General features: G+C 45.9%; 1 protein-coding gene across 1 annotated transcript in view; it reads right to left on the reverse strand.

The window, feature by feature from the left end:
* Window positions 1–24,932, reverse strand: part of GDI2 (GDP dissociation inhibitor 2) — a 203,189-nt gene extending 178,257 nt beyond the window's left edge. Inside the window, exon 1 of the mRNA XM_063926788.1 lies at window positions 24,696–24,932. Coding sequence (XP_063782858.1) covers window positions 24,696–24,740 — 45 coding nt within the window. The 5' untranslated portion in view covers window positions 24,741–24,932. The remainder of the gene's footprint in view (window positions 1–24,695) is intronic.
* Window positions 24,933–25,845: the final 913 nt, after the last annotated feature.

A 25,845-nucleotide genomic window follows, 5' to 3' on the forward strand; every position in this document is an offset into this window, starting at 1 on the left:
CGTCGGAACCAGGTGCGATTTTGGAATATTGAGAATCCAATCGTGCTGCCGCAACACTACCTGAGATAGTGCTACACCGACCTCCAACTGTTCCCTGGATCTTACCCTTATCAGGGAATTGTCCAAGGAAGGGATAACTAAAATTCACTTCCTTCGAAGGAATATCATCATTTCGGCCATTACCTTGGTAAAGACCCGGGGTGCCGTGTACCATCCATACGGCAGCGTCTGAACTGATAGTGACAGTTCTGTACCATAAACCTGAGGTACCCCTGGTGAGAAGGGTAAATTTTGACATGAAGGTAAGCATCCTTGATGTCCCGAGACATCATGTAGTCCCCTTCTTCCAGGTTCGCAATCACTGCTCTGAGTGACTCAATCTTGAATTTGAACCTCTGTATGTAAGTGTTCAAAGATTTTAGATTTAGAATCGGTCTCACCGAGCCGTCCGGCTTCGGTACCACAACAGTGTGGAATAATACCCCGTTCCCTGTTGCAGGAGGGGTATCTTGATTATCACCTGCTGGGAATACAGCTTGTGAATGGCTTCCAAAACTGTCTCCCTGTCAGAAGGAGACATCGGTAAAGCAGACTTTAGGAAACGGCGAGGGGGAGACGTCTCGAATTCTAATTTGTACCCCTGAGATATCACCTGAAGGATCCAGGGGTCTACTTGCGAGTGAGCCCACTGTGCACTGAAATTCATTGAGACGGGCTCCCCACCGTGCCTGATTCTGCTTGTAAAGCCCCAGCGTATACTGAGGGCTTGGCAGAGGCGGGAGAGGGTTTCTGTTCCTGGGAACTGGCTGATTTCTGCAGCCTTTTTCCTCTCCCTCTGTCACGGGGCAGAAATGAGGAACCTTTTGCCCGCTTGTCCACGAAAAGACTGCGCCTGATAATACGGCGTCTTCTCATGTTGAGAGGCGACCTGGGGTACAAACGTGGAATTCCCAGCTGTTGCCGTGGCCACCAGGTCTGAAAGACCGACCCCAAATAACTCCTCCCTTAATAAAGCAATACTTCCAAATGCCGTTTGGAATACGCATCACCTGACCACTGACGTGTCCATAACCCTCTACTGGTAGAAATGGACAACGCACTTAGACTTGATGCCAGTCGGCAAATATTCCGCTGTGCATCACGCATATATAAAAATGCATCTTTTAAATGCTCTATAGGCAAAAATATACTGTCCCTATCTAGGGTATCAATATTTTCAGTCAGGGAATCCGACCACGCCAACCCAGCACTGCACATCCAGGCTGAGGCGATTGCTGGTCGCAGTATAACACCAGTTTGTGTGTAAATACCTTTTAGGATACCCTCCTGCTTTCTATCAGCAGGATCCTTAAGGGCGGCCATCTCAGGCGAAGGTAGAGCCCTTACAAGCGTGTGAGCGCTTTATCCCCCCTAGGGGGTGTTTCCCAACGCACCCTAACCTCTGGCGGGAAAGGATATAATGCCAATAACATTTTAGAAATTATCCGTTGTTATCGGGGGAAACCCACGCATCATCACACACCTCATTTAATTTCTCAGATTCAGGAAAACTACAGGTAGTTTTTCCTCACCGAACATAATACCCCTTTTTTTGGTGGTACTCGTATTTTCAGAAATGTGTAAAACATTTTTCATTGCCTCAATCATGTAACGTGTGGCCCTACTGGAAGTCACATTCGTCTCTTCACCGTCGACACTGGAGTCAGTATCCGTGTCGGCGTCTATATCTGCCATCTGAGGTAACGGGCGCTTTAGAGCCCCTGACGGCCTATGAGACGTCTGGACAGGCACAAGCTGAGTAGCCGGCTGTCTCATGTCAACCACTGTCTTTTATACAGAGCTGACACTGTCACGTAATTCCTTCCAACAGTTCATCCACTCAGGTGTCGACCCCCTAGGGGGTGACATCACTATTACAGGCAATCTGCTCCGTCTCCACATCATTTTTCTCCTCATACATGTCGACACAAAAGTAACGACATACAGCACACACACAGGGAATGCTCTGATAGAGGACAGGACCCCACTAGCCCTTTGGGGAGACAGAGGGAGAGTTTGCCAGCACACACCAGAGCGCTATATATATATATATATACAGGGATAACCTTATATAAGTGTTTTTTCCCTTATAGCTGCTGTATAGTTAATACTGCGCCCAATTAGTGCCCCCCTCTCTTTTTTTTAACCCTTTCTGTAGTGTAGTGACTGCAGGGGAGAGACAGGGAGCTTCCCTCCAACGGAGCTGTGAGGGAAAATGGCGCCAGTGTGCTGAGGAGATAGGCTCCGCCCCTTTTTCGCGGACTTTTCTCCTGCTTTTTTATGGATTCTGGCAGGGGTTAAATGCATCCATATAGCCCAGGAGCTATATGTTGTCAAAGTCAGAAAAATATCTCTATGCACACTACCATATTTGCACCTCACACAGGTCCGTGCTGCGCATGCGTACGCTCTCCCGTACGTGCGCATACTCACAGTCGCGGGCACCCGCAGGCGCACGGTATGCGTATTTACGGTAGAGTTTATGTGATCGTAGCGTGCGACTCAATCGTTACATATTTTCACTATATAATGTATTTTGTAGATCATGGTCCCTTTGATAGATTCTGAAAGTTTGGTTAATATAGAATGTTCATGAACAGAGAAATCCCTCTTTGTTTGATACGAAGGGTCAGACAGGAGTAATACAGTGGTGTTTAGTATCCATCGGAAGAATATTTAATTAGAAATATTCCGGTGTTGGTTTGAAGCAGATCAATCGCTCGTGCGAATAGTTATGGACATAAGAAGTTTATGAACATTTACTTTATTTGCACTTTATTACCCATGCGGCGGGAAACCCAGTTTCCCTCCCACCTGAGCTGTTGGAAATAGTCACAGCCCACCTGTATGAATCAACCTATGACCTTTTGTTATGATGCGAGGAGGAATTCCTGTGTCCAATGAACAATGAGATTGTAGGGACCATTGAATTGCATTGTGTGTGGGGCATAAATAGAAAGGCCGATCACATCCAGCTCTCACTCTTCAACGGTTATCATTGCTGAAAATCGGGAGCTGGATGTCCAGAGGCGCATGCGAACGTTTCCTTTGTGCGTAAGTTTTTCTCCGTAATCATACTGTTTCTCTCTTGTTGTTATGGGCCATATCTTTCTCTCTCTTCTCTTTCTCTAATTTCTCTCTTAAACTTAATTGTATTGTATTTACTGTGTAGTTACCTGGTTAGTTAGTCTATGTTATATTGTAGTGTATGATTTGTATTTGTATTAATTCTTTTGCAAGTATATCATTCAAAATATATATATTAGGCGTTGGACCCTAAGCCCAGGTATCTGTGTATTTCTTATAGAGTTAAGTATTCTCAGAGCGTCGGTGACGCTCAAACTGCTTTTAAGCTAGTAAGGTTATACTGTGTTGCATTTACACCATATCACTACACAAAGGGTTTACTGCATAATACACTGTTTATGGTTTAGATATAAAGGTTTTACATTGTGAGCGTATGCGCCGCTGGTGATCTCCTCGTGGTCTCGAGCGGTCGCATCGCTATAGCGAATCATTACGGTAGTCGGCAGCCAATAGAGTGCCTGCCAGTGATCTCTTGGCCGTGAGCGAACTTAACGCTTGAGCGTCTCGACCACGGCTAAGCGATCGTTACGCAACGTGCGTACTCTTGCGGTACTTCATACGTAGTTAGCGTACAGTGTTCTTAGACCTCATAAAGGGTATTATATACGATAAATATTTAGCTTTATCAATTGCGGGCTCGTCCTGTCCTTCACATATCTACTAGTGATGAGCGGATTCGGTTTTACTCGGTTTTACTCGGTTCTCAAAACGGCATCTAATTGGCTCACGGATGTCACGTGTTTTGGATAGCCAATAAGATGCCGTTTTGAGAACCGAGTAAAACCGAGTAAAACCGAACCTCGCTCATCACTAATATCTACACTAGGTAATTTCAGCAGACATTATCCAGCAGCAAAGGGCGGGAGATCATATTCCTCGTAGTGCTGTTTGGATAAGCGTCTGCTTCTCTTAGTAAAGGGTGCTGAAGGAATCCGGGAACCGGAGGTAAGAACAAAACAATAGTGTCCTTTTAAAACTGTTTATATTTTTCTGTCTTGCGTACACACGCACGCACATATATATCTGCATTTCTTTTTCATTTGTGTATTTTCGTATATCACTCTTCTGTTTGCCAGTTTGATAGTTGATAAACGTGCTAAGAAAGATTTGTCACTATTTTATAGTTTAAGAGTAAAGGTAACATAGTTAAAGTATAGACAAACACACAGTTTTTGCCTGGGAGATAAGGCGAAGTCAGTGTGGTGTGCGGTAGATGATCAAGGATCATCTACATTGATAAACGTATAAATTGTGTTACGGTGGATCTTTGCTTTGCGTACACGTGTCTCTAACAAAAGACTGAGACTTGCGTACGCAATCCAAGGGCCGACGCACGCAGCGTATATTACGCAACGGAGCGTACGGGTACGCCCACGTAACTCAAATCACAAGTTTTTTTTTTCTCTCCTCTCAACGCGATAAGTAGCGCCACGCGGTAAATAACGCCAGGCGATAAATCGCGCAAATCTTTTTTTTTTTTAAATTCGAAATTTAAATTAATAGATCCTTCTCCTAATTTGTAACACATCTGGTCTAAAGAGAAATTTCTGCGCAGAAATAGAAATAGAAACAAAAGTGTACATGTGGTGAGTGAGTGTGTTGTATACAATTTTACAGGTTGAACCACAAGAAAAGTCGAGTTCTCGTGAGGTACATGCGTGTAAGTGACGTACATGGTGGCTAGGGAGGCATCCCTGGTTAAAACATACAATTTGAGCATTAGAGTGTAGCAGACCAGGAGGTCATACTGTAACAGACCAGGAGGTCATAGCAGACCAACAGGTTCAGGTACAGCAGACAAGGAAGTCCGCTATACAGTCCACAGGCACAACACCAAGAAAGGGTTGGTGCAACACCCATATAGGCCATACAAGCTCTTGCTGAAGGAATTCGCAGCCGCAATTTTCGATTCCGCTGGTCGCTCCGTACATAAGATTAGTTGCTTATGTGCTGAACGACTGTACCGCACGTAATTGTGTACATTAGTAAACCTGACCGGTACTATTTGTGTACGAAGGTCATAAACGCTATTTGTACATTCTAACGTGATTTGTGTAATTTTTTTTATTTTAAGGGAAGTTCGCTGCTCACTCAGGAACTATCCAGCAACCAATAGTTACTGGAAAGAGTAAGTGTTCTTCGGAGCACCCTCACAGGTTCCAGTAAATAGAGGTTCAGGTCGCAGGGGCCCTAGGTCGAGTACGCCAGCACCATATCGGTGTGATCAGGTCGTATTGGTCGGCGTGGGCGAGTGAGTGGGGTACTCGGTAAACCGCCACCGTCAGCCTATTTTGGACATTTGGTTTGCGTAAGGGTTGGTTGAATAAAGCAACACCTTCGAACTATGGGGGCCACTTGTTCAGGTAGGGGGCGATCAACCTCGGTTCGGGTTGATTCAGTGAACCGACCAATTGGGTCGGCAAGGTATGTAATGTGTGAGAAATACGGAAGTCACACAGAAGCTTTATGTGATGAATGGGAGAGAATGACAGTACATGACGGGGAGAAATTCCCAAGAGTAGGTAGCTTCAGCTCAGAAGTGTTAACGAATTTAAGGAGAAGGATATGTCTCATTAAATCAGCAAAGAGACGAATCAAGCATTATGATTATTTGCAGTTGTGGCAACAGGAGGGTGACATACAGAGAGGATTGGCTCAGGCGGCGGGATCTGGCTCAATCAGAAAACTGATAGCCACGGCCCCACCGCCACCATATATATCGGGAGAGAAATTGGTTGCGGAGAATGACGCACTAAGGTGTAACACACAAACACTTAGCAACTGTGTAAATGTTAAAGATAATGTAAACCAATTAACCAGTGCAAGTTGTACCCTGTTTTGAACTTTCCTCAGGAGTGTGATCAAGAAGACGAATCGGCAACAATTTCAGCGCTCTCTCTAGCAGCCACCATAGCAGAGACCACAGTAGGCACAGCTCCACCCCCGAGATTAGTAACAAAGGCCCCTAGCGGAGGGATAGGCGAGGTCGTATCTACAGGTAAGTACGGCACCATACACTATGCTGAAGCCATTTCACCACAGGCTGTAGAACCCACACAGAGTGATGTTGTTAGAGAAACTCCTGTTAGGGTAATAGCTGTTCCAAATGGGAAAACTGACAAATCAGGAGTCACCCCTGTGAGGAACATTGCCATGTATAGCCCATTTTCCAGAATGGAATTAAGGACCATAGTGTCTGAATTCCCTGACCCTAGAAAAGACTTGGTTGCAAGTCAAAAATACATCAGAGACTTAGGTAACACTGTAGAGCCCAACAATAAAGACTGGCAGATATTGCTGAGAGCATGTTTACCCTCCAATGTTGACGCAACTCAATTTTTAGCTGATTGCGGATTAGATCAGGATGTACCTCTTACAGATGTGTACAACAAAGATAATGTAAAAAGAATAAACTTACAGTTAAAAGAGTATTTCCCAGCGGTAGTCAGATGGAACAAGATATTCTCCATTAAACAGAAGGAGTCAGAGACAGCTGCAGAGTATTTTCACAGAGCATTATCAGAAATGGCAAAATACACAGGCATAGAGGACATTAAAACAAACATAAACCATCGAGAAGTAGCAGTATCGGTACTGATGGATGGTTTAAAAGAATCATTAAAGACTAGGGTACAGACCACACAACCATGTTGGCGAGGTCTGTCTGTGGCTACTTTGAGAGAGGCTGCTATTGATCACGATAGGAACATCACCAGACACAGGGAACAACAAAGTGATAAGTTAATGGCAGTAAGTATACAGGCCCTGACCACAAAACAGCCTGTGTTAACATCACCAAACCCTGTGGGTAAGTCAAATGTGGTAACATGTTATTTTTGTCACAGACAGGGACACTTTGCACGAGACTGTAGATCGAGAAATGTACAAAAATCTTATCAACCCCCTAGACAACGACACGACACACGACATTGGGAGCAGGGTCCGCAGAAACGGAGTTATGAGCCACATGCAGGGGAAACAAAAAGATACCCCCCAAACAGAGATTGGCAGGCCTCTGGGAGTTCCCATTTAACCCCTTCACAGGTAGTTGCTGCCAGCGGGATTCAGGGAGGTCACCATACCCAATAGGGGTGTGGCCATACCTGTAATCTGCAGCCAGTAAAATTGATTGCAAGCCTTGGAAGTGAACCAGAAATTGCAATCAATGTAGCTGGTAAATCATTAAACTTTCTTGTAGACACAGGGGCGGCCAAATCAGTGATAAATTCGACAGTGGGCATGAGAACCACTGGTAAGACAATTCCAGCCATAGGGGTAACGGGAGTAGTCCAGCACTACCCTGTTAGCAAACCAGCCGAGATTACAGTAGGGCCGTTACATACCAAGCATTCCTTTTTGCTGGCTGCATCGGCACCGACCAATCTCCTGGGTAGAGACTTATTGTGTAAAATGGGGTGCGTCATTTATTGTACTCCTGAAGGTGTATTCTTAGACATACCTGAGAATCACGCTCAGGAAGTACGAGACATGTTAGACTCCCCGTCAAAATTAATGTCACATACCATTATGACAAATAGGACTCCCTCCCAAGTAGAAGAAATGACATCTCAGATACCAGAGTCACTTTGGACAAAAGATGGACAGGACACTGGATTAATGGCAAACGTAGCTCCGGTAGTTGTACAAGTAAAAGATGGTAGGATAGCTCCAAAAATCCCACAGTACCCTCTCTGAAGCCAGAGGTGGAGTTAGGAGTTTATCCCGTAATAGAGCGCTTGCTACAACAGGGCATTCTGGTAAGAACGTCCAGCACTGCCAATAGTCCCATCTTCCCTGTTAAAAAGAGTGGGGGGAGGGGTTACAGGCTAGTGCAGGATCTAAGGGGGATTAACAAAATAGTTGAGAGTCAGTTCCCCGTAGTGCCAAATCCAGCTGTCATCCTAATGCAAATCCCTCCCACTGCGAAATTTTTCACTGTTATTGACCTCTGCTCCGCTTTCTTTTCGGTACCTCTGCACCCTGACAGTCAATATTTGTTTGCATTTACATACAGAGGAGTCCAATACACATGGACTCGATTACCACAAGGATTCATAGATAGCCCAAGTATATTTTCTCAGGCTTTGCATGATTGTTTACAGTCTTTCCAACCAGTGAGTGGATCAGTATTAATACAGTACGTGGATGATCTACTACTGTGTTCTGATTCATTGGAAGCATCCCTGAAGGATACGAAACAGCTCCTGTTTCATCTTTCAGACACAGGACACAAGGTTTCCAAAGACAAGTTGCAATTATGCCAAACTAAGGTAAAATATTTGGGACACTGTTTAACACAAGGACTGAGACACCTGACCGCTGATAGAATTCAAGCAATTAGAGACATGACTGCCACAAACCCAGCAACAGATCAGAACATTTTTAGGAATGTGTGGGTATTGCCGTAACTGGATCCCAGGGTTTTCCATCCTAGCGTTACCTTTGCAGGAGATGGTCTCCTCAAACAAACCTGATCGGATTTCGCATACAGACGAGTCTGAGGCAGCATTTGAGAGACTTAAACAGTGCCTAACGCAGGCACCAGCATTAGGTATGCCGGACTATGGGAAACCCTTTGAACTATACGGAACAGAAAGTGCTGGTTGCGCGGCAGGCGTACTAACCCAAAAGCACGGTGATGCCTGCAGCATATTACAGCGCTCAGCTAGACACGGTAGCGCGATCCCTCCCCACATGCTTGCGAAGCGTTGCTGCGATAGCATTGCTAGTAACGAAAAGCGAAGACGTCGTGCTAGGTCACAACCTCACAATTCATACACCACATGCAGTGTCAGCCTTGTTAAATTCTGCCCAAACCAGACACGTCTCATCAGCGCGGTTTACAAGATGGGAATTGGCACTAATGGCCCCCGTAAACATCACCATAAGGAGATGCAGTGCATTAAATCCTGCAACATATCTCCCAGGTGTGTCTGGACAGACCCAAAGGGTGGAGGATGAGAGTACTGGGGAAGGAGGATTTAATACAAAGGAAGACACTCATGATTGTATGGAATATTTGACCCAAAATTTTACCGCAAGGCCTGACATCAGTGACAACCCACTGGAAGATGCAGAACTTACGTTCTACACGGACGGTAGTTGTCATAGACAGTCAGACTCGGGAGACTTGTGTACTGGATACGCAGTCGTAGATGACCAAGGCACCATAGAAGCGGAACCGCTAGGCCCACCTCACTCAGCCCAGGTTGCTGAACTGGTCGCCCTAACCAGAGCATGTGAATTGGCTAAGGGCAAATCAGCCAATATCTACACCGATTCTAGATACGCATTCGGGGTAGTCCATGATTTCGGAGCCCTATGGCGCCTCAGAAATTTCATGACGGCAGCTGGTACACCGGTAGCGCATGCAGCTCACATAAAAAGGCTTCTAACAGCGATACAGGAACCCGACAGAGTGGCTGTTATCAAATGTAAAGCACATACATATAGCCAAGACCCAGTATCGCTTGGTAACAGCCGAGCAGACGAAGCAGCTAAGTTAGCAGCTGCTACCCCCAGACAGACAGACACCACACAACTGATGGTATTTAATACCATCAACACACAGAAGTTGTGTGAGATGCAAAATTTGTGTTCCACACAGGAAAAGGCAGTCTGGAGGGCAAAGGGATATGGCCAGGAGTCCTCAGGACTCTGGACGGATGGACAAGGTAAACCGGTGGCCCCCAGAGCATACCTTCCATGTTTGGCTGAAGCAGCTCACGGGCTGACTCATCTAGGCAAGGAAGGGATGTGCAAGTTGGTAAGAGCATATTGGTGCGCCCCAGGATTCTCCTCTCATGCGAGTAAGAGAGCCATGTCATGCCTTACCTGTTTGAGAAAGAATATTGGAAAAGCAATACCTACAGAACCATCCCATATCCCACCTGCCGGCGGCCCTTTCCAGGTAATACAGATTGACTTCATTCAATTACCCCCTTGTCGAAATTTGAAATATGTACTTGTTTGTATAGATGTTTTCTCAAATTGGGTCGAAGCATTTCCGGCGGCCACAAATACCGCTATGTTTACTGCTAAGAAAATTGTGCAGGAATTTGTATGTAGATATGGTATCCCTAGAATTATCGAAAGTGACAGGGGTACCCATTTTACAGGTGATGTCTTTCAAGGAATGTGTAAATTGATGGGAATTGATAGCAAGCTGCATACTCCATACCGTCCACAGGCGAGTGCGAAAGTGGAAAGAGTGAACAGCACTATTAAAAATAAACTGAGTAAAGTGATGGCAGAGACAGGATTGACATGGCCAGAAGCTTTACCCATTGTACTGTACAGCATCAGAACCACTCCCAGGTCCCCTCTTAATCTGTCTCCCTTTGAAATCTTGTTTGGTCGACAACCGCATGTCATGATTAACCCTCAGGATGATTTGAAGTGTAACAATGAAGTGACTGTAAAATACTTGATTAACATGAGTAAACAGTTAAGGAATCAAAATGATAATCTGAAGTTAGTGATTCCTGATTTACCAGATAGTAATTGTCATGACATTGAACCTGGGGATTATGTAATGATACAGAATTTTCTACGCTCAGGTTGCCTTATTGACAGATGGGAAGGACCATACCAGGTCTTATTGACTAGCACTACAGCATTGAAGGTTGCTGAGAGAGAGACTTGGGTTCATTCGTCCCACTGTAAAAAGGTTGCTGATCCAGAGAGGCCCCGTGATAAGGAACAGACGGTAGAGGTTGTATCACTGGAGTGTCTGTTCCAGGAAGATTGAGACGGCACCTGAGCATTGAAAATCACAAGACCAAAAGCAGTTGTCGATCCCCTGTTCCCTTTTATTGTTTTTCTCCACTTCCCATCCCCTCTCCCTCAAATTATTTTTCCCCCCTTCTCATTCTTCTTCGTCTCCTCCTAAGATGGACTTGCCTCAAGAGACTGTGATCCGGATTTTCCTGTTGACCATGATGTTGACCAGAGCAGTCTGTTCAGGCGAGAGTACCATGGAGTTCGAGAGAGGTTCTGTAATGGGTTCTGATGACAGAAATGGAGGCGTAGTTTTCCAAGAACAACTTAACCAACAAGTAAAGGCGAGTATCAGAAAACGATCCGATAGCATTGACCTTAGAAGGAATTGTGAAGGATTGTTAGCTGAAGAAAACTGTATCTGTCGGCTCTGTAACAATGTCATTGAGGATGGGTGCATAAAGAAATGCCAATCCAGTTTTAATATCCATATGGACCGGCATCCATTGAGTGACTATCACTCCTTAGTGGGTAGTGTGTTAAATAAAACAGATTGTTGGGTATGCTCCCAAGTACCTCAAGGTCATAGCAAATCAGGGCTAGTACCATTTCCTTTAACGATAGGGGAGGTACTTGAGTTAAGTGGTGGGAGACCGGTGGACAGGAGGTTTAATATCTCCAGTCCTCCTAGTTTGAAGCTCCACCAATACCATGTGGATAGGTCCCTATTATGTTTCAACATCTCCAATCCCCGAAAGCCAGGAAATTGGGAAGTGTCATGGAGTAACCAAACCATGACCTTTTCGCATAGAGCAGATAGAATGCCTACAGATACAGAGCTTGTACGCCACATAGCCAGTAGAGGAAAATCTTTCCGGTATAGGTATACCTTAGGAAATAGGATTACGAGAGTTGGAGAGGTATCACCAGGATACTGTGCACATATCGTACAACCTGATACGTGTACTAAGCAAATGGAAGAATTAGGGTTAGGAGATTTCACATGGAAGGTGTGTAATATGGTTATGTCCTACTCCGTCCCATATGTTCTCCCCGATGATGCATATTTCATATGCGGGAGAAAGGCGTACAAGTGGCTTGCCCCAAACTCTGAAGGATTGTGTTATATTGGAAAAGTACTGCCTGAAGTAATGACTGTATCACATGACAAAATGAAAGACATACACCGTGGTGCCCAAGCTCCTTATACTCACACCCATTACGAGCACGTTGTTAAGAGGCACCTGATAGAGAAGACAGAACATCCGGCCTCTGATCTGATAAGTGAATCCACCGGGATTCAATTCTTAATCGCGTTAGATTTCACCCGCACCGCTAGAGGAGTGCTGAATTATAAATACATTTCTGCGCTCGCCAATTTGTTAGAGAATATCACTGAAATGTATGATGACACGTTTAGGTATACTGGAAGGGAACTTCAGGCTTACAAAACAGAACTAGTCCAGCATAGAATGGTTCTTAATTACCTCACAGCAGTAACAGGCGGATATTGTGTCACACTGGCAACACAATACGGCGTGAAATGTTGCACATATATTACGAATAGCACAGAGGATCCGGTCGAGGTCATAGACCAAAAGATGGACGATATTCTCCAACTGAAGTGGGAATTTCGCAGGAGACACAATCTCACTCTTGCTGCTGTAGGTAATGAGCTGACTGGTTGGGTGTCATGGTTGAACCCGCGAAATTGGTTCTCCGGTTTAGGAGAATGGGCCCAAGGAGTTATAATGGATGTTGGGAAGTTTCTCCTATGTATCTTAGGTGTTATCATAACGATTGGTTTGATATTTAGATGCGGTCAGGCTTTAATGAGGTGCAATCATCGTACTAGGGTAATGAGTTTGAGGAGTGAGGAAACTGTAATTCCAATGGACTTGATTTATGACCCAAATGTAGAAACAATGATGTGATGAAAATGCGATTTCTACGGTCCGTTTCTTTCACCTGTTTTTCCGTTTCCTCCAAGGTAAAAAGACCCACTTGGATGAGGAATTTGATGAGCCGATATACAGACAACAGAGGGATTAAAGAAGAAGTTTTGACAACCTGATACACAGATTTATGATGAACTATGCCATGGATCCCCAGTTTCCCTAGAAATTTTAAAATTACGCTAGCCCAACACTTTTGTAAATCTATGGACATTGACAGCTTTTGCTCGCACCTTATGAGCAAAAGCACAAAGAAGACTGCATTCAACAGACACCAAACAAGACCTCAATCGACGAATGTACATTTACCTGACATAGAATACCACCGCATTTACCGTAATTATGTCTTTTCTTCATTTCTACAACCCTCAGGTAATGACACACATAGTCGATAGGGAATACAGGCACAGATATCAGCAATCACATATCTCCCCCATTCATGTATCATCAACTAAAATGTGCTCCCCCATTTTGTTACAACCAAAGCCGAAAAGAGCTCGGTAAAGTTTGACAGCCCATCCACAAACCCGTACCACGGGATAAGAAGGAATTCAAATGTATACTTCGCAATACCTCGAAGCTTGATTTAAAACACGTACGGCACGATGATACATGACCCCCAAGCACGGATTCATACACACATGCTTCTGCTATCTCACTAGGTCATACCCTTTTCCTACCATCTCCTCTCCTCCCTTACCCAACCATGTAAATGTATTAACCCCTAACATATATTTTTCTCTTTTTGAAATGTTTTCAGGAAGTGGCAGTTATTGTTGACTGCCAAAGGGTGGACTGTCAAAGTCAGAAAAATATCTCTATGCACACTACCATATTTGCACCTCACACAGGTCCGTGCTGCGCATGCGTACGCTCTCCCGTACGTGCGCATACTCACAGTCGCGGGCACCCGCAGGCGCACGGTATGCGTATTTACGGTAGAGTTTATGTGATCGTAGCGTGCGACTCAATCGTTACATATTTTCACTATATAATGTATTTTTTAGATCATGGTCCCTTTGATAGATTCTGAAAGTTTGGTTAATATAGAATGTTCATGAACAGAGAAATCCCTCTTTGTTTGATACGAAGGGTCAGACAGGAGTAATACAGTGGTGTTTAGTATCCATCGGAAGAATATTTAATTAGAAATATTCCGGTGTTGGTTTGAAGCAGATCAATCGCTCGTGCGAATAGTTATGGACATAAGAAGTTTATGAACATTTACTTTATTTGCACTTTATTACCCATGCGGCGGGAAACCCAGTTTCCCTCCCACCTGAGCTGTTGGAAATAGTCACAGCCCACCTGTATGAATCAACCTATGACCTTTTGTTATGATGCGAGGAGGAATTCCTGTGTCCAATGAACAATGAGATTGTAGGGACCATTGAATTGCATTGTGTGTGGGGCATAAATAGAAAGGCCGATCACATCCAGCTCTCACTCTTCAACGGTTATCATTGCTGAAAATCGGGAGCTGGATGTCCAGAGGCGCATGCGAACGTTTCCTTTGTGCGTAAGTTTTTCTCCGTAATCATACTGTTTCTCTCTTGTTATTATGGGCCATATCTTTCTCTCTCTTCTCTTTCTCTAATTTCTCTCTTAAACTTAATTGTATTGTATTTACTGTGTAGTTACCTGGTTAGTTAGTCTATGTTATATTGTAGTGTATGATTTGTATTTGTATTAATTCTTTTGCAAGTATATCATTCAAAATATATATATTAGGCGTTGGACCCTAAGCCCAGGTATCTGTGTATTTCTTATAGAGTTAAGTATTCTCAGAGCGTCGGTGACGCTCAAACTGCTTTTAAGCTAGTAAGGTTATACTGTGTTGCATTTACACCATATCACTACACAAAGGGTTTACTGCATAATACACTGTTTATGGTTTAGATATAAAGGTTTTACATTGTGAGCGTATGCGCCGCTGGTGATCTCCTCGTGGTCTCGAGCGGTCGCATCGCTATAGCGAATCATTACGGTAGTCGGCAGCCAATAGCGTGCCTGCCAGTGATCTCTTGGCCGTGAGGGAACGTAACGCTTGAGCGTCTCGACCACGGCTAAGCGATCGTTACGCAACGTGCGTACTCTTGCGGTACTTCATACGTAGTTAGCGTACAGTGTTCTTAGACCTCATAAAGGGTATTATATACGATAAATATTTAGCTTTATCAATGTGATGCATTTTTTTTGCCATCCAAGGTGTTTTTATTGCGTCTCAGGGCGCCCCCCCCCCCCCCAGCGCCCTGCACCCTCAGTGACCAAAGTGTGAAGTGTGCTGAGAGCAATGGCGCACAGCTGCAGTGCTGTGCGCTACCTTGTTGAAGACAGGACGTCTTCTGCCGCCGATTTTCCGGACCTCTTCTGCCTTCTGGCTCTGTAAGGGGGCCGGCGGCGCGGTTCTGGGACCCATCCAAGCTGGGCCTGTGATCGTCCCTCTGGAGCGAATGTCCAGTAGCCTAAGAAGCCCAATCCACTCTGCACGCATGTGAGTTCGCTTCTTCTCCCCTTAGTCCCTCGATGCAGTGAGCCTGTTGCCAGCAGGTCTCACTGAAAATAAAAAACCTAATCTAAAACTTTCACTAAGAAGCTCAGGAGAGCCCCTAGTGTGCACCCTTCTCGTTCGGGCACAGAGATCTAACTGAGGCTTGGAGGAGGGTCATAGGGGGAGGAGCCAGTGCACACCAGATAGTCCTAAAGCTTTCTTTAGATGTGCCCAGTCTCCTGCGGAGCCGCTATTCCCCATGGTCCTTACGGAGTCCCCAGCATCCACTTAGGACGTTAGAGAAACATGTTTTAAAAATGTTTTATTAGATTCCGCCAGCAAAGTGTGGCGGATTGAAAATGACGAATTTACTGTCTAAAAGCACTGTTGTCGAATTTACAATCTTCAATTGAATATACTTTTGTCGAAATGCCGCATTTGTACCATTGCAGAAATGTCGAATTTGACAAATGTCGAATTTGGAATGGCCATTTTTTTTGCCGAAAAGTACTGAATTGCATTGTCGATTTTTTCTTTTTTGCCGAAAATATCCCGTTTTTCGACATTTTCGGGAATTCGACCACAATTGCATATACCCCATAGAGCTTAAGAGGCTAAATTTAATCAAAATGGCTTTTTAACTGAATCACAATATAGTTTCAGTATTAAATCACCATTGCTGATCATATCTAAAAGCAGGGCTGTATAGCAGAAAACAATTTTGGGTGGAGAAATTAATTGACTCCAGTTTTAATATTAAAAGAACGTATATAAATATCAGTAACTGCATTAGCATCGGGGGGGGGGGGAAACAAACAAAAAAAAAAAAAAACACGATTGTTCGGATAAATTTGTTAAATCAAATGGATTTAACCAATTTTTCTGCACGACCATTTTCTATTTATCAGCGTTTGGAAGGAAATGGTTTATTGTCATTTGCTCCCATACGTTAAAGATTTTTGTTACCACCAGACAGATTGGACAGATAAATCTGCTTACGTAACTACTTGTTGGAAGAAGTTGTCATACTACATTATTTTGGAGGTATTAAATTATACCTCTTAACAGTTTAAGGACTTTTCGGGTGTGATTAAATTGTTTAACCGGTGACCATAACTGCATATCACCCATCATTTTAGACAAGGTGATATGCAATTGCTTGGGTGCCCATTGTTTTATTGCGCTGATCATGCCCTGCAGTGCTGGGTTTAGAGGTGTACAACAGCTAAAACCAACCAAAGGGCTGGGAACAAATAAAATAGTGCCCAAGAAATAGTCGGGGGTCAATTTAATTAACCGCAATGGAGACAAACTGCCGTTGCTAAGAGGCAGTCTACCTTCGGTATGTCTATAGCTGCAGGGTATGACACCTCATGGATAACTGAATTATCCACTTATTGTCCCAGATTGCCAGCCATTTTCTGCAATAAACTGGGAAAATGCCTCTGACTACTTTCAACAGAATCCCTAACACGAATTATTACATACGTAATAAAATCTTCCTCTGAAGAGCAACTTTATTTCAAGAATATGCAAAGTTTTAGTGGTGTAGCTTTTTTATTAATAATTTTTTATTCTGTAAGCATATTTTTTGTATATTTAGTGCCAATGTAATTAACTGATGCCCTTATTGCTCCCAACAGACCCATAGGGGGATGTAATGAAGTCCGAGTTGGCTGGAGGGGTGGGTTCCCAGCCGAACTTGGGACATTTTTTTTATAAAACAGCAATCATTACGAGGAATGGTTTTACCTTGTACACGATTGCCACTTTAAAAAAAAAAAGGTCCAAATTCGGCCAAGAATCCGCACCTCCGGCCAACTCGTACTTCATTACATCCGGCCCATAGCCTGTTTAGACAAGTGAGACTACTACCATAACTATATGAATTGCAGATGAAGGAAATAATAAACAACTAGCTTGATGCCATTCTGTAATTAAAGGCATACGCTTGTCACAACATTTCATTATTACCCCTTTTAGACATAATTGGTTGAAGTCGGGGCGACCGTTTCTTACATAGGTGACAACGTAGGTTATTACCAGTTCGTCACCCTTCACACTGGACCCAGGTCTTCCAGTGGCCTGGGTCTGCCGCCATTCTACCTGACCCCAGCCAGTCAATTTATATTAGGCAAGACCCAGGTCTCACCTTTCAGACCAAATACAAGTCATCTAGCCGGTTGATAAACCCTGATAGCGGGCAGAGTCAAGTACCCAGGACTGGAGACCCTTTCAGACATAGGGCAGGATGTACTAATAATATACATAGCCAACCATCGCAGTAATGCTAAACGCTTATGTACATACATAGGGGATTAGTATTGCAATGCGATGACAGAGTCCCCCTGCGATACCTGCCAGAGGGCTGGCAGGGGTCTCCATCACCTCCCAGCTCCAGGAGGTTAAGTCTGTAGCCAATCTCGGGCTCCTCCTTGCCCTCACTGCAGCCGAAAGGACAACTGACCATGTTGCGGGGGAGGAGGCTGGGGGGGGGATCGATAAGCATGCCGGGAGGCTGACAGCGTGCAGGTCAAAGGTGAGGATGGCGCAAGGGGATGTAACGCAATGCTTTGAGAAGCCCATAGGCTTCTATAGGGTAACGCCATCAAAAGCTTGCGTTACCCTCCACATCGGTAAGCAGGTGGCTAGGGTTTAGTAAATTTGTAGATGCGGTAAAAAAACAAAACAAAAAAATAAGATTTTACTTACCGGTAAATCTATTTCTCGTAGTCCGTAGTGGATGCTGGGGACTCCATAAGGACCATGGGGAATAGACGGGCTCCGCAGGAGACATGGGCACTTTAAGAAAGAATTTAGATTCTGGTGTGCACTGGCTCCTCCCTCTATGTCCTTCCTCCAGACCTCAGTTAGAGAAACTGTGCCCGGAAGAGCTGACAGTACAAGGAAAGGATTTTGGGAATCCAGGGTAAGACTCATACCAGCCACACCAATCACACCGTATAACTTGTGATAACTTTACCCAGTTAACAGTATGAACAACAACAACAGAGCATCAGATCAACCCTGATGCAACTATAACATAACCCTTATTTAAGCAATATCTATATACAAGTATTGCAGAAGTCGTCCGCACTTGGGACGGGCGCCCAGCATCCATTACAGACTACGAGAAATAGATTTACCGGTAAGTAAAATCTTATTTTCTCTAAGGTCCTAGTGGATGCTGGGGACTCCGTAAGGACCATGGGGATTATACCAAAGCTCCCAAACGGGCGGGAGAGTGCGGATGACTCTGCAGCACCGAATGAGCAAACACAAGGTCCTCCTCAGCCAGGGTATCAAACTTGTAGAACTTTGCAAAGGTGTTTGAACCTGACCAAGTAGCCGCTCGGCAAAGCTGTAATGCAGAGATCCCTCGGGCAGCCGCCCAAGAAGAGCTCACCTTCCTTGTGGAATGGGCCTTAACTGATTTAGGCAGCGGCAACCCTGCCGCAGAATGAGCCTGCTGAATCGTGTTACAGATCCAGCGAGCAATAGTTTGCTTAGAAGCAGGCGCCCCAAGCTTGTTGGAAGCATACAGGATAAACAAAGATTCTGTTTTCCTGACCTTAGCCGTTCTGGCTACATAAACCTTCAAAGCCCTGACCACATCCAGTGACTCGGAATCCTCCAAGTCAGTAGTAGCCACAGGCACCACAATAGGTTGGTTTATATGAAAGGATGAAACCACTTTCGGCAGAAATTGTGGACGGGTCCGCAATTCTGCTCTATCCGCATGGAAAACCAGATAAGGGCTTTTATGTGACAAAGCCGCCAATTCTGACACACGCCTAGCCGAAGCCAAGGCTAATAGCATGACCACCTTCCACGTGAGATATTTTACTTCCACCGTTCTGAGTGGTTCAAACCAGTGTGATTTCAGGAAACTCAACACCACGTTAAGATCCCAAGGTGCCACTGGAGGCACAAAAAGGGGCTGAATATGCAGCACTCCCTTTACAAACGTCTGAACTTCAGGCAGAGAAGCCAGTTCTTTTTGAAAGAAAATGGATAAGGCCGAAATCTGAACCTTAATGGAACCCAATTTAAGGCCCAAAGTCACTCCCGACTGTAGGAAGTGAAGGAAACGGCCCAGCTGGAATTCCTCCATAGGAGAATTCCTGGCCTCACACCAAGCCACATATTTTCGCCATATACGGTGATAATGTTGAGCCGTCACATCCTTCCTAGCCTCTATCAGCGTAGGAATGACCTCATCCGGAATGCCTTTTTCTGCTAGGATCCGGCGTTCAACCGCCATGCCATCAAACGCAGCCGTGGTAAGTCTTGGAACAGACAGGGCCCCTGTTGCACCAGTCCTGTCTTAGAGGCAGAGGCCACGGGTCCTCTGTGAGCATTTCTTGCAGATCTGGATACCAAGTCCTGCTTGGCCAATCCGGAACAATGAGTATTGTTCTCACTCCTCTTTTTCCTTATGATTCTCAGCACCTTGGGTATGAGAGGAAGAGGAGGAAATACATAGACCAAATGGAACACCCACGGTGTCACCAGTGCGTCCACAGCTATCGTCTGAGGGTCTCTTGACCTGGCGCAATATCTCTGTAGCTTTTTGTTGAGGCGGGATGCCATCATGTCCACCTGTGGCAGTTCCCACCGACTTGCAATCTGCGTTTAGACTTCTTGATGAAGTCCCCACTCTCCCGGGTCGAGGTCGTGCCTGCTGAGGAAGTCCGCTTCCCAGTTGTCCACTCCCGGAATGAACACTACTGACAGTGCGCTTACGTGATTCTCCGCCCAGCGAAGAATTCTGGCGGCTTCTACCATCGCCACCCTGCTCCTTGTGCCGCTTTGGCGGTTTACATGAGCCACTGCGGTGATGTTGTCTGACTGAATCAGAACCGGTTCGTCGCGAAGCAGGGACTCCGCTTGACGTAGGGCGTTGTATATGGCCCTTAGTTCCAGGATGTTGATGTGAAGGCAAGTCTCCTGACTTGACCACAGCCCTTGGAAATTTCTTCCCTGTGTGACTGCCCCCCACCCTCGGAGGCTTGCATCCGTGGTCACCAGGACCCAGTCCTGAATGCCGAATCTGCGACCTTCGAGAAGGTGAGCACTCTGCAGCCACCACAGGAGAGACACCCTGGCCCTGGGGGATAGGGTGATTAACCGATGCATCCGAAGATGTGATCCGGACCACTTGCCCAGTAAGTCCCATTGGAAGGTCCTCGCATGGAACCTGCCGAAGGGAATGGCCTCGTATGATGCCACCATCCTTCCCAGGACTCGAGTGCAGTGATGCACTGACACCTGTTTTGGTTTTTATAGATTCCTGACCAGTGTCATGAGCTCCTGAGCTCTCTCTATCGGGAGATAAACCCTTTTCTGGTCTGTGTCTAGGATCATGCCTAGGAGAGGCAGATGAGCTGTAAGAACCAACTGCGACTTTGGAATATATAGTATCCAGCCGTGTTGCCGTTACACTTCCAGAGAAAGTGATATGCTGTTCAGCAACTGCTCTCTTGATCTCGCTTTTATGAGGAGATCGTCCAAGTACGTGATAATAGTGACACCTTGCTTCCGCAGGAGCACCATCATTTCCGCCATTACCTTGGTGAATATTCTCGGCCGTGGAGAGACCAAACGGCAACGTCTGAAATTGGTAATGACAATCCTGTTCCGCAATTCTGAGGTACACCTGATGAGGTGGATAAATGGGGACATGAAGGTATGCATCCTTTATGTCCCGTGTCACCATAAAATCTCCCCCTTTCAGGCTTGCAATGACCGCTCTTAGCAATTCCATCTTGAACTTGAACGTTTTCAAGTATATGTTCAGGGATTTTAAATTCCATATGGGTCTGACCGAACCGTCTGGTTTCGGGACTACAACATGGTCGAATAATAACCCCCTCCTTGTTGAAGGAGGGGAACCTTGACCACCACCTGTTGAAGATACAATTTGTGAATTGCAGTTAACACTGTTTCCCTCTCGTGGGGGGAAGCCGGCAGGGCCGTCGGTGAGGGGGCATCTCCTCAAAGTCCAGCTTGTATCCCTGAGACAATATCTATTGCCCAGGGATCTAACAGGGAGTGAACCCACTTGCTGAACTTACGAAGGCGTGCCCCCACCGGGCCTAGCTCCGCCTGTGGAGCCCCAGCGACATGCGGTGGATTTTGTAGAGGCCGGGGAGGACTTCTGTTCCTGGGAACTAGCTGTGTTGTGCAGCTTCTTTCCTCTGCCCCCGCCTCTGGCAAGAAAGGACGCACCTCGGACTTTCTTGTTTCTTTGTTCGAAAGGCTGCATTTGATAATGTCGTGCTTTCCTAGGCTGTGCAGGAATATAAGGCAAATTATCAGAATTACCAGCTATAGCTGTGGAGACCAGGCCCGAGAACCCTTCTCCACACAATCCTCAGCCTTCCGTATGCCTCTTAAGTCAGCATCATCTGTCCATTTCATATTCTACAGGACACGTCAAGCAGAAATCGACATAGCTTTGACTCTAGGACCCAGTAGCCTCATGTCTCTGTGGGCATGACAGATATATATATATATATATATATATATATATATATATATATATATATATATATATATATATATATATATACACATACACACACACTAGGGTCTCAATCTCTGCTGATAAGGTACCTGTCCACGCTGCCACAGCGCTATAAACCCATGCCGACACAATCGCCGGTCTGAGTAGTGTACCAGAGTGTGCACGCTATCTGCAGGATCCCTGAGAATAGCTGTTACGTCAGGGCTACCTTTTGGGCAAACGTGACACCCTAGAGGAAGATTCCCATCGTATCCTGGCCCTAGTGGGGAAAGGATACTCCCTGAGAATACTTTGTGGGAAACTGCAGTCTCTTGTCTGGAGATTCCTGCTCTTTTTCATCATGAGAGGAGGGAAATTTACCTCAGCTTTCTTCCCCTTAAACATGTGTACCCTTGTGTCAGGGACAGATGAGTCATCAGTGATATGCAAAAAATCTTTTATTACAATAATCATATATTGAATACTTTTCTGCCATTTTGACTGTAACTTTGCATTATCGTAGTCGACACTGGAGTCAGACTCCGTGTCGATATCAGTGTCTATTATTTTGGATAGTGATCATTGAGAGACTCTGAAGGTCTCTGCGACATAGGGACAGACATGGGTAGATTTCCTGTCTGTTCTCTAATCTTTTGTGCAATAAATTCACCTTAGCACTTAATAACACATATCCAAACAGGTGTCGGCGTTGCCGACGGAGACACCCTCTCACACACATATTTGCTCCATCTCCTCCTTAGGGGAGCCTTTGACCTCAGACATGTCGACACACGTACCGACACACCACACACTCAGGGAATGCTCATCTGAAGACAATTCCCCCATAAGGCCCTTTGGAGAGACAGAGAGAGAGTATGCCAGCACACACCCCAGCGCTATTAACCCAGGAATAACACAGTAACAATGTTAACCCAGTAGCTGCTGTTTATATTGATTTTTGCGCCTAATTATGTGCCCCCCCCCCTCTCTTTTTACCCTCTTCTACCGTGTATCTGCAGGGGAGAGGCTGGGGAGCTTCCTCTCAGCGGTGCTGTGGAGAAAAAACATGGCGCTGGTGAGTGCTGAGGAAGAAGCCCCGCCCCCCTCGACGGCGGGCTTCTGTCCCGCTTTCATGTACAATTTTTTGGCGGGGGCTCATACATATATACAGTGCCCAACTGTATATATGCAAACTTTTGCCAAAGAGGTCTCTAATTGCTGCCCAGGGCGCCCCCCCCCCCCCCTGCGCCCTTACAGTGACCGGAGTATGTGGGTGTAGTGTGGGAGCAATGGCGCACAGCTGCAGTGCTGTGCGCTACCTCAGTGAAGACTGGAGTCTTCTGCCGCCGATTTCGAAGTCTTCTTGCTTCTTTCACCCGGCTTCTGTCTTCCGGCTCTGCGAGGAGGACGGCGGCGCGGCTCCGGGATCGGACGACGAGGGTGAGATCCTGTGTACGATCCCTCTGGAGCTAATGGTGTCCAGTAGCCTAAGAAGCAGTACCTATCTGCAGAGAGTAGGGCTGCTTCTCTCCCCTCAGTCCCACGATGCAGGGAGTCTGTTGCCAGCAGAGCTCCCTGAAAATAAAAAAACCTAACAAAATACTTTCTTATAGCAAGCTCAGGAGAGCTCACTAAACAGCACCCAGCTCGTCCGGGCACAGATTCAAACTGAGGTCTGGAGGAGGGACATAGAGGGAGGAGCCAGAGCACACCAAAATCTAAATTCTTTCTTAAAGTGCCCATGTCTCCTGCGGAGCCCGTCTATTCCCCATGGTCCTTACAGAGTCCCCAGCATCCACTAGGACGTTAGAGAAAAAAGCTTTTACCACATTTTTTCTTTAGTAAATTCCACCCCATAAGCCGGACCCAGGTCAATGCGCATTCACATGCAAAAATCTTGGTTTTACACCCGAACATATTAAGCCTTAACAAGTGATAAAGTGGAGACGGATAAACAGTGATAAATAACCAGCCAACTAGCTCCTGTCCTTTTTCAAACACAGCCTGCGACATGGCAGCTAGGAGCTGATGGATTGGTACTTTATCACTCTTTATCTGTACCCACTTTACCTCTTGTTAAGGAATAACACATTTGGGGCATAGTCTTAGGTCTGAATGGGGGTTTTAGTGGTAGCATTAACCAGTGTAATAAAGTACTGTAATTCCTAGATAAGTGGTGTATTATAATCAATTAAAATTGACCGAATTATTGTGTAATTAACCTACATATCAGGAGCAGGTGTGGTCTGGTACATGCAACACAAAGGGTGTGTACACACGGTGAGATAAACCTGTGAGATTTTGACTATATAGTCAAACTCTTATAAAAAGTTAGTGCATATCTCATGGTGCTAGGCAGCTTGCGATACAGGTTCGATCCCGATGCGCGCTCCCGTGGGGTCGGTATCGTAAGGCTAGATAGACTGTGCAGGCAAGTCAATCTTGACGATCTAGTGTACAATCTAGTACAAAGTATAGTCAATATTGGCACTTAGTCAAATCGTACATAGTCAAAATCTGTACTATCTGTGCTACCTGGGCTCTGGGGGAGTTCAAGGGAAATCGCAGTCAAAATCTAACATAGCAGGGATCTCACCGTGTGTGTTGCCACACACACATCTATGTTACCGTACAGTTACGACCAGCACCCGGTCTCTCCCCAGGCACAATTAGCAGTGTACGCAGACATGGGGAGACAGGAAGCAGGGTGCACAGTAGCACAGAGCCATCACACAATACGGGCCGGAACTCGGCCACTGCTAATGCCTGGCCTGTACCTTGCCAGGCTGGGAGTGTCCCCGGTCTCTAGGCCTTATGGGCAGAGCGTACCAGCAAGCTGCAGGCCACACAGCTGCGGCTCGGTGCATCGGGGAGGGTAAGGGGGACAAGTTCTCACCGTCAGGCCGGTGCCCAGCACGATTACGTCGTACTCCTCATTCATGTCTAGCGGCTGCGGGTGAGTCGGGTATCAGAGAAGGAAGATCGGGAGTGCGCTCACAGACTGCGCGTACAGCGGATGCGGAAGTGTTGGCAAAGGGAGAACCCAGAGACGAGCACGGGCTTCCACTCCCTACGTGCGATGGCGTCACTGCCCAGCCAATCAGAAATAAGGACGGTCGTGCGTGCGGCAGCGTCTTCGCCTCCCTATAGCACAAAGCTACTTCCTGACCGGGCTCCGGCACAACTCTATATGAGGCTGCACATACTGTCAGTGCTGTCATGTGACTGACCTGCAGACTGCTGGAGTAGCTCCATAGCTCGCTGACAGACCCCCTCCCTTGTGTTCATACATCCCTCACTATGACAGCAGCGGCCGCCGTCACTTTTATCTCTGCCCCTTGTCTGTCCCTATCCCCGGGAGAGGAGGCAGCAGCCCAGCTCTCCCAGCACCTTCTCTCCTCCTCCAGTGTCTGAATTTCTCTGCTCCCTATAGCAGCCGCCTTCTGTGGAACTACAAGTGCTAGCATGAGCTTGATGGGCATGGTGGCAGGACAGCATACATAGCTGGGTTAGTGTATGAGGGATAAGCCATAAGCAGAAGGCAGGCTTTGTGTTAGCACAGAAGTATTACGTGTGTGTGATACACTGTATGACATGGGTTGCAGCATATCGGTTGTGTCTGTTACCTTCGTGCTCAGGACCTGGAAGTGACAAAACGAGAGGGCAGGAGAGAACTTCCGCCCTTACAGCGCCTAAGTGTTTGCTTCGTTCTCCATTCATTTGGGATATATATTTTTTTTTCTATGCAGCATTGGACCCTCGCGGGCTCGCTTTGCACGCCACGCTTCGGGCTCACTGTTTCGCTCCGCTCGCCACACTTTACTATTCCAAATAGATTGTGACATGGACTCGGGATTATGGGAAAGGTCCTGTCCAAGAAGGTAAACTAGACGCTACCGCAGCACATCTAAGGCATGCATTTGCTGTATTCCCGCCCCTGTAATACAGATGTTTGGACACAGTCAGAATGGATAATGAGACACGTCCATGTGTATTTCCGTCCTCTCCATTATGTCCTTTCTGGGGTTGGGTAATAACCTGAACGG

The sequence above is a fragment of the Pseudophryne corroboree genome, chromosome 6 (assembly GCF_028390025.1).
Source record: "Pseudophryne corroboree isolate aPseCor3 chromosome 6, aPseCor3.hap2, whole genome shotgun sequence".
NCBI classification, from domain to species: domain Eukaryota; kingdom Metazoa; phylum Chordata; class Amphibia; order Anura; family Myobatrachidae; genus Pseudophryne; species Pseudophryne corroboree.